General features: G+C 42.3%; 1 protein-coding gene across 1 annotated transcript; it reads left to right on the top strand.

Moving 5' to 3' along the window:
* The first annotated feature begins 60 nt into the window (after window positions 1-60).
* On the top strand, window positions 61-9,563 carry DTX3L (deltex 3 like, E3 ubiquitin ligase). The gene is made up of 5 exons (XM_004675161.2): window positions 61-326; window positions 2,424-2,635; window positions 4,786-6,303; window positions 6,745-6,962; window positions 7,796-9,563. The coding sequence occupies exons 1-5, from the start codon at window positions 143-145 to the stop codon at window positions 7,863-7,865; spliced, it is 2,202 nt and encodes a 733-aa protein (XP_004675218.1). The 5' UTR covers window positions 61-142; the 3' UTR covers window positions 7,866-9,563.
* The last annotated feature ends 459 nt before the right edge of the window (window positions 9,564-10,022 follow it).

Here is a 10,022-nt window from a genome sequence, read left to right as displayed (position 1 = left end):
ACAGGGAGTGCTCACCAGGAAAGCGAAACTGAAACTTCGCGACCGGGGCTGCGGGGCGGGACGCCGGCCTGCCGCAGCCCTGCCTGAGCCTCGCCCAGAGCCCCGGACGCCCCCACGCCGCGCCTGCCAGACGCCGAAAGCCATGGCCTCGAACGCTGGCCCGCCGTCTCCGCTGTTCGTGCGGGTGTCCGAGCCTGGCCAGCGGCTACAATGGAAGCTGGAAAGCTACTTCCAGAGCCGGGAGTCGGACGGCGGGGAGTGCACCGTCCGGCCCGTTGGCGGCTTAAACCCGGAAACTTTTCTGGTGGAGTTCGTGGAAAGGGAAGGTGAGCTGTGGAGAGGGGCTGCGGGGAAAGGCGTTTCCCGGGACCCAGTTCCGCGGGCTTCCGGCCTGACCCTATACACTCTGATCTCGGAGATAGTGGGGCAATATGGCACCCTCTGTCTCTACAGGCAGGAATGGGTGGGAGGGTGCTGGGAGCTGACGCTGGCTGCCTAGAAACACAGCGCCCCCAGCAGCGGTGGGGAATAAGGAAGCCTGGAAGTCCCCAGGGGGTGATATGGCTGACTGTGCCTTCAAGTGGACTTCCGGGTCGCCTGGCTTATATTTCTAAGATCTCGGAAGAACCCCTATCCCTCCCCCCACACCCCCCAGCCCTGTCAGCTCTTGTTATTTAGAAATTCCACTGTGAGCCCACCCTGGTGGCGCAGCGGGGTTAGGACGCAGCACTGCAAGCTGGCCACAGAGGCTTCAGTGCGAATTCGATCCCCGGCCCCGGAGGTGACCCACGTGGCTGGCCCACATGGCGCGGCAGACCTCTCTTGGCTTGCCCACTGCGCCCCTCAGCAGTGTACTTCATTGATCTGCCTGTTCTGCTCTCCACTGTCTCTGGTGAATCCTCTTGTTACAGGGCACCCCAATGTGAATTGGGTTGCCTGTCTGTGGGTCTTCACCATGGCGCTTAAGGTTCAATTGTATTATGGACACACACAAAAAGGTTCAATAATGGATTTATTTACAAGGAGAAGGGTAAAGGAACAACCCAGGGAAAAAGGGAGAGAGATACGGGTTAAACTAGAATGTCCTACCAGTTCTGCTGACTTGGACTCCGCCAGCACGCTGAAAATCTATGGAGAGCCAAAACACCAGCGAGGAACCACCAGGCCAAGAGACCCCCAGAGCCCAAATGTCCGATTTTATCCTAACCTGGCTGCTCAGCTCCGCCCTCACGTCCCAGCGTGCTTCTCCTTGTTATTGATGGGATTAGTAGTTCCAGTATCCCTCTCACTGCCTCCTGCTCCTCTGGCCCCAGTTCTGTATGCATAAATAAATAAATCTTTTTAAAAAAGAATTTTAGGCCCTCCCTGGTGGCGCAGCGGGTTAAAGCACAGCACTGAGAATCCAAAGCCTCTTCCGCATGAGTTCGATTCCCGCCTGCCCCGGAGGTGACCACATGGTGTAGTAGACCTCTCCTGACCCGCCCGCTGCTCCCCTCAGCAGTGTACTTCGTCGATCTGCCTGTTCTGTTCCCCACTCTGTCTCTGGTGAAGCCTCTCACCGCCCCTGAGCCTCTGGCCTGTACCCCAGTTCTGTATGCACAAATAAATAAATCTTTAAAAAAAATAAAAAAAAATTTTTTTTAAAATTCCAGTTCTATTTTAGATTACTATTACTTTATTTCTGAAAATTATAAAAGCAATTTATGTTTCCTAGAAAAAATGAGATAAGGAAGAAGGAGATAAGGAGATAAACAGTGTGGACACTTTTGTATATTTCTAGACTTAAAAAATAAGATTTATTTATGTATGTATACAAGAACTGGGGTACAGGCCATAGGTGTGTGCCAGGAGTGAGGGGTTGCAAAGGATTCACCAGAGATAGAATGGGGAACAGAACAGGCAGATTTACTGAAATACACTGCTGAGGGGAGCTCCGGTCTGGAGAGGTCTGCCACACCATGTGGGTCACCTCCCTGGCCAGGAATCTAACTCAGTGCTACAGTGGCTTCGGATAGCTTCATAGTGCTTGCTTTAACCCACTGGGCCACCAGGACGGGCCTGCTAGCCTTTTTTTTTTTAATGAATGCATTAAACAGACAAGAATTTTTATAAAATTCTTGCTTTGATTCCTGCTTTTTGCACTTAACTCTATAAAATGAGTATATTCCATATCGTTGAACTGGGAAACCATGACAGTTTCAGAAACATGACTTTTAATGAGGACAGTGTTCCATGACCGTTAAGCGTAATTTATAGAGTAAAACTTTAGAGTTTTGATCTTGTGTCTTCTATCACCAACCAACCTTTCCAAGATACAGGGTGGAGGCCTTACTGGGAGAGTGCTAGGGTGGGGCAAGAAATGAATGCACAAATAAGAGGACTCTCTCCCATTTCTATGTATATCTTTAATGCCTCCACTGAAGCTAAGGAAAGAGTGTTGAAAAAAGGAAAGCACCATATTACAGTCGACAACAAAAACGTGAATGTTTTCCTGGAACTTACTGAAAATGAAAAAGAGAAGAACACCAGACCCAGAAAGTCTTCATTGACACAGTCACAAGAAGGGGTGAGGTCTAGAGAGAAGCATGTAAGTGGAGAATGCAGTCCTAGTGCTGTCGAGTCCTATATCCAAAAGGTAAGTGTTGAAAGCCTCAGGTGGGTATGCTCCCACAACTGCCGAAATAGTCACCATACTTTTTGTTATTGATCCAAGGACCACTTGCTGAGGACTTACTATAAACCAGGCATTGTTTTAGGCACAAGCACATGAGGAGATCACAATATACCAGCTCCCTGGTGGCAGTGGTAGGGAGGGTTTACATCAAAAGACAGTGAGTTCATAAAGCAACTAAAGAGTGTGTGTGCTAAGTAGAAAATATAATGGGGTTTGCTTTAGAAAGTAACAGGACCAGGGCACAGAAATGTTGCTGGTTCTCACTAGAAGTCAAAAACAACTTCTTGAAGGTGCCACTCAGTCTGAGACCAGAATGATGGGAGGACCAGTCAGCTGAGTCATACAATAAAACAATATCAGCTGCTTACGATATATATGTGCCAGGCACTGTCAAAGGAACTGGGGTAACAGCCAGGATCAGAGCAGACCATTCCCCCAGGGACAGTATGTTCTAGTGAAGGAGACACAATAGTGAACAAGTGGATATATACTAAACTATCTACCTGTTAAGTGTTAAAAAGAAGAATATAACAGGATAAAAGACAGTGACCTCACTACTGTTTTAAATAGCATGTCGTGAAAAACCTCAAATGAGGTAACATGTAGTAGAGCTATGAAGAAGGGAGCTAGCTAAGTGAATTTCTGAGGGAAGAATGTTCTAGTCATAAAGATATATAAGTGCAAAAATGCACTTCCATCTCCTTCCCAGACAGGAGCTTACCTCCTGAATCTTGGGGCATTCAGGCCAGTGTAACTGGAGGGCAGAGAACAAGGGAGAGTGATAGAAGAACTTGAGAAAGTACTTCAAATTTCAGATCTTTAGGGCACGAAGGTAAAGACGTTAGATTTTAACTTAAGTAGGGATTTATTAGATTATTTGTGAGCCAGTTCAGTGGGGTGATCAGATTTACATTTCCAAAGGACCTTTTTGGCTGCTTTCTGGAGAACTCCAGGTTGGAAGGGGTTTGTGTGGAAGGTCAGAGCCCAGTTAGGAGGGGTCGCAGTGGGCCAGGAACAAGATGATAGTGGCTTAGACTCACAGTGGTCCTGATGGAAGTGTAAGAGGTAGCTGAATTCAGGAAACATTTTAAAGACAGATCTAGAGAAAGGATGTTACCTGCAGAGGAAATAGTATGTGCAAAAACCTTGAGAGGGAACAAAACATTAGAACTTGCTTTTATATTATATTCAGTCTGCCTCTGTCCTTTATGCCTAATTTATTGCGTTTATTTTATGTTTGAACTATAGATCAGAATTTAGAGGGCCTGGTAACATTGAGTGCAGTTAGGTGTCTAGTTAGTAAATGATTATTATGATGATGATGATGTATGATGATGATGATAAATGGAAGGGTTGAAAAAGAAATAAAACAGTAATGGCAATAAAATCTGAGATAAAACAGACCCCTCCCCGGTGGTACAGCGGGTTAAAGCACAGCACTGAGAAGCTAAAGCCATTCAGCATGAGTTCAATCCTGGCTCTGGAGATGACCCACATGGCACTGCAGACCTCTCCTGACCCACCCGCTGCTCCCCTCAGCAGTGTACTTGTCAGTTGGCCTGTTCTGCCCCCCACTCTGTCGCTGGTGAATCCTCTCACCTTCCCCGCACCTCTCACCTGTACCCCAGTTCTGTATGCATAAATAAATAAATAAATAAATAAATAAAACTTTTTAAAAATCTGAGATAAAACATCCTCAGATTTATGGCTTCCTGTCCAGTTGACACTACAGCAGCTTGCTCAGAAAGCTGAGTAACTTCCACCTACCCCATTCTCCAAGACCTATCAGATAGTGGCAGCTTCAGACCCCAGACATTTTGCCCAAAGATTTTTGTTGTTGTTGTTATGCTCATGCCCAAGCTTTGAGATCAGAATCTCTGGGATGCATCTGAGCCTTGCTTGGCTTTTTTCCCTCATCCCCCAAGTGAGTCTAATGTGCATACAGGGCTGAGAGCCTCTGGGCCATCCCATGCTGTATCCTCTGCAAAAAGAGTGTCACTCTGCTAAGGTGAGACACAGTGGTTGTTTCTCTGGTCTCTAGACATTCTCCTGAGAAGAGACCATAAGTCTGGATATCTGAATGATTTCCTTTGTTGCTTTTAAAATTTCAGATCTTTCTTACCGTCACAGCTGAACTGAACTGCGAGCTGTTCTCTGAAGAGCAGAGGGAACACATAACTACTCTTTGTCCCAATATCAAAAGAATCAAGGGTGATGATGGGGTTGAGAAGGTGTGTGGTGACTTAAGAGATATTGAAAAAATACATTGCTTCTTAAATAACCAGCTCCTGGAAAATGAGCACAGACAGAAATCTTCTGCTTTGACAAAGAAGCAGGCACCCCAGCAGGCCTGGGACAGCAGTATTTCTCCCTCTGAACCAAAAGCCAGGTCAGATGGAAACCATTTGGAAGTTCCCTTGCATTGCTTTGAATATTTCAAACGTAACTGTCCTGGTAGAATAGACTCAATAGAGAAGCAATTTAGTGTCAAGATAAAAACTAAGGACAGTTCTCTGAATATGATCTGTTTAGACTTCACCTCAGATCAGCCAGGTGACCTCGAAGCAGCTCTCAACTGTTTTACCAGTGAATTTCAGAAGATGGTAGGAAACATGGAGTCAAGCTTCCTTCCAGCAGGCAGTAAGCAGGCAAATAAAATCAAACAGGATTCAAATCACCAGTTTACAAATCTCCCTATAAAAGAGAAAGAAAAGGAACTAACTTTCTCTGGGACCCAAGATAACATGTCAGCTGCCAAACATTTTCTTGCCCCCCAAACCTCTAAAAGTCTTGTCAAGGTGCCTGTGAAAATATCACCTCCTGGATACATGATGGATGGAATTAAAGTTGACACTGTTCACTATAAGCTTTTAGAACCTGAATTATTCCAGGAGATAGCAGAGATAGAACAAAAGTACGACACCCAATGTCATGTTCAGGAATCCTCCATTTTTTTTAAACCCAGGAACAGGGACTTAGACCTGTCTGTGCATGCTTATGAAGCTTTCATCGATGCCTATCAACGTATCTCATGTCAGCTGATGAAAGAAGTTCTTTCACTGAACTCTTGGGGCAAGGAGAGAGAGCACTTACATAGACTCATGTTCACTGATGACTTGAGAAAAAAGCATCCACATATCCTCCCTCAGATAACTCAGGAGTCAGTGACTTTGATCGGGTTGCCAAAACACCTTGCAGAGGCAAAGCAGTATATTTTTCAAAGAGGGGGAATGTCTCCATTAGCTGGAAAGAAACAGAATGAAGACCATGAAACACCCATGGATGTCGACAGTAATGACTCAAAAGCAGCTTTGCCAACATGCCTGCCTTCTGCCAGTGCTAGGCCTGCAGGAACAGATGAGGAAAAGGACCTCTGTGTCATCTGCTTGGACACTATTAGTGACAAACAAGTGTTGTCGAAGTGTAAGCATGTGTTCTGCACACCTTGTATCAGGCAGGCCATGGCAGCTAAGCCGGTGTGTCCTGTGTGCCAGGTTTACTATGGAGTCCAGAAAGGAAATCAGCCAGAGGGAACCATGCATACCATGGTCTTACCAATTTCACTTCCAGGTTATGAATCCTGCAACACCATTAAGGTTACTTATAATATGAAAGAAGGCATACAAACAGTAAGTATTTCTGAAAATTTATGTTTTTTTTCCTACTATGTTAGAATCACCACAGCAAGCAAGTCTATTCTGTTCCCGTTCAGATAGTGGATTACCCAGGATATTATTCCATGACCAAGGGTAATGATTATTTTTTATAACTTAATTATCTTTTGTGTCTATTAAAGCAGCAATAAGGTGATAATTACGTGTTCAGGTAGGAAGAGAGAGGAAGGTGAAAAATGTTCTCAGCATGAATTTTGGGAAAGAAGAAAAATATGCATTATTGGGAATAGGAACAGATCTTCAGTACTGTATTTGTTTTACCTGCATAGGAACACATCTGTACATAGATACATACATATTATATACAGGTATATTTATGTATATAGGTGTATTTACTATATATAGTAACATTTAGATGATGGTTGTTTTCATGTGCATTTTCTTGTTTTCATACAGAAAGAGCATCCAAACCCAGGAGTGAGATACAGTGGAACACAGCGAAGTGCATACTTGCCCAATAATAGAGAAGGAAATGAGGTTTTGACACTGCTTCGTAGGGCCTTTGACCAAAAACTGATTTTCACAGTGGGGTATTCTCGAACAACAGGAACCTCAAATGTCATTACTTGGAATGATATCCACCATAAAACGAGCCTTAGTGGGGGACCAGAAAGGTGAGAATCTTTGAAACATATTGATTGCTAAACAGAATTTAGAAAAATTTGGTGGTTTGAGAATGTGGCTGTAAAGAGATTGTTTACAACAATAGGATTGGATACAATCAAGTATTTTGAGAGATGCTAATCTGGGTCGATAATCTCAAAAGGAAAAAGATTTAATCCTATCACCTACTGTCTCAACTACAAACTATCAGAGCGACTAAATTTTGCATCAGTGGACAGGAGTTTTCAGAATTCAAGATGAGTGATATCTAGGATGGTTTAATTTGGAGTTTCATTCTATTTGAAGGGCAGATCCTAGAACTGTTATTTACTTTGTCTTCTTTTAAGATCATGCCTTGACCTTTTTGCCTCATGAGTTCATAGTAACCCTAAATTCACTAGGTCAGCAGAACTCTAGCAAAAACTTTAGTTAATGGTGTTGGAAGTTCAATCATATGCAATCTAGATAGTTTATCTGTATAGTTTATGAAGCTCAGATAAAACACTTCAGACCCTTACTATTCAAAAGGTGATGTATCCTTCAGCAAATTACACAAATTCAAAAATCTTCCTATAACCAGATGACTGTTCATAAAAATATAGTGTAGTATAACTTTATGAGAGCCACTACTTAACTATGAGCTGGACATTAAATCTTGTTGGAAGGCAGGTCCTGTGCAGAGAGTTAGCTAAATGACAGTTCTGCGCACTTAGAAGTGATTTTAAGTCATTTGCCTTCAGAATTACTTATAAATGTTTGCAACAGTGACTGTTAATACTGTTAATGCTTTTTCGATTCTTTAAAGACATTGGTATTGCAGCTAAGGAACGTTTTCTTTTTGCAGCTTTGGCTACCCTGATCCTGATTATCTGAAACGTGTCAAACAGGAACTGAAAGATAAAGGTATTGAGTAAGGAGAATGCTGGAAGTGTATCTTGAGCCAAGCTTTCCAGTGGCACAGTTGACAAGTATATACCAATCTGAATTCTTATGCAGACAAGTCAGTCTTTTAAAAGTTTTCATTTGTTAAAGAAGTAGTTTGTGTAAGCATCTACTGGTTTGCCATTTCTATAGTATTACTTTTTTTTGGAAGATAAAAGCCTCCAAATCTCTGTAATTTTGACAAAGAGGTATTGATTGAGCCCCGTTCTTGCATCATTGTGGGATGTGGTTATCTGTGGGTTTGAAATCTTCTATGTTCCAACTATTCCTCTTTTAATTACCATCTCTAGGATGGTCCCATAGTGTTTTGTTTGTTTGTTTGTCTGCCTTTTAATCTCTACACTAGTGTGAAAGAGGGGGTGACAGAGAGCTTGGGAATGAAAAATCTGAGATCCACTTTTTCTTCCTTCCTAGAGCCAGAAAAGTAGCCAGGAACAGAGGTTGGGCAACCATTGGTAATAAATTGAATAAGACTGTTCTTTTTCAAGACACAGATACTAGCATATAGTTAGTGTTTAATAAAGTTTTATAAATAAAGGTGGTTAATAACCCAGCAGAGAGATAAATGTTTCCCAGCAGGAGGAGTAAGGAAGCCATTTCTGGAGTCATCAACATTGATTTGGAGCAATGAGCTTTTTATTCCAGAATACTTGGCTTCTGAACTAGCCAAGTGTCTAGCTGGTCCTTGCTCCCCCTTGATCCTTATAAGCTGCCATCTGAGAGGTTCTTTTTTTTTTTTTTTTTTTTTCATCTGAGAGGTTCTTGTCCCACTGTAGCAATGTTACACATTTCTGAACATTTTTTCTCTCCTGGATATATTCATGTAGTTTTTAAATTTATCTCACTTCCAGTTTTAACTGATAAGTAAACACACTTTAGTTTCCCATAGGCTGTCATTTTCTCAGTAACTATAGACCTCACAGTCTTTTTTCCTAAATTCAACAATGTCTTGTTTTCTCCCTTAAAATTTTTTTCTCAGATCCTCTCTCTAGACAGAGAAAAGGCAAATATTGAATCTATTACAAGGAATACATAGCATATCAAAAATTCAAATTGTTCTCCCAATCAGAAGAAAGCCTAATAGCAAATTGTCTGATTATCCACATCCTATTCTATCTCCAAAAGTGGCAAAAGAGATGTCTTTTTATTTTCCTAAAGGTGTACATAGCACTCATAGAAGTTTTAGGATTAGGTAATAATGGGTAATGCTTATTGTATATTTATCTTATAAGATGTTCCTATCTATGTGATTGATAACTTAACTAGCATCCCCTTTTTATAACTGACAAAACTGAGCACAGAAAGAATAAGCAGTGAGACAAAGGCTACAAATGATAGGATTTGACCGGTAGTCTGACTCCAGGAGGTCTGTACCCCAGTAGCTATACTTCCCCATGGGGTAGGCTGAGGAATTCCCATTATTTTGGGCATCTCTCAGAAATGGATTCCTGTGCAAAATAGTTTTCCTTCAAGGAACTCCTGTTTGAAGAAGTTAAAAATTCAGTATCAGTCCTCCCTGGTGGTGCAGTGAGTTAAAGCACAGCACTAAGAAGCTAAAGCCACTTGAGCATGAGCTTGATCACCCCCCTCAGAGGTAACCCTCATGGCACAGCAGATCTCTCCTGACTCCCCGCTTTTCCCCTCATCAGTGTACTTCGTCAGTCGGCCTGCTCTGCTCTCCACTCTGTCCTTGGTGAATCCTTTCACCGCCCCTCTGGCTTGTACCCCAGTTCTGCATGAATAAATAAATAAATCTTAAACAATAAATTGCAGTATCTTGTTCTTTGTCCAGAGTTGAAGATTATACATTTAACTTACTGTGAATACTCATTAAAACCGTATGGTTATGATTCATGTGTATTTGCTGGTCTTTGAGCTAAATTTGCTTCCAAAAAAAAAGGCAACAGTTTGGTTCTTGCTAATTTCTGAATCCCTATCATAATGTAGATACAAGTTTTGTGTCTGTGAGCCTTTGGATTACTTCTTATGCTCTGAATAGGTATCATCTCTTTCTGCCTTAAATAAAGTCATATCCTAACAAAAAAACAGATAGTCTGCATTCTTTCCTTACTCATTTTTTCTTTTTCCTTATGTTAAGATTCTGGGTGTTTCCTATAATACAGGTGCAT

The sequence above is a fragment of the Condylura cristata genome, unplaced genomic scaffold (genome assembly GCF_000260355.1).
Source record: "Condylura cristata isolate star-nosed mole 26May11 unplaced genomic scaffold, ConCri1.0 scaffold00003, whole genome shotgun sequence".
Classification (NCBI taxonomy): domain Eukaryota; kingdom Metazoa; phylum Chordata; class Mammalia; order Eulipotyphla; family Talpidae; genus Condylura; species Condylura cristata.
The sequence above is the reverse complement of the archived record's forward strand: the minus strand, read 5'-3'. Positions and strand labels throughout refer to the sequence as shown.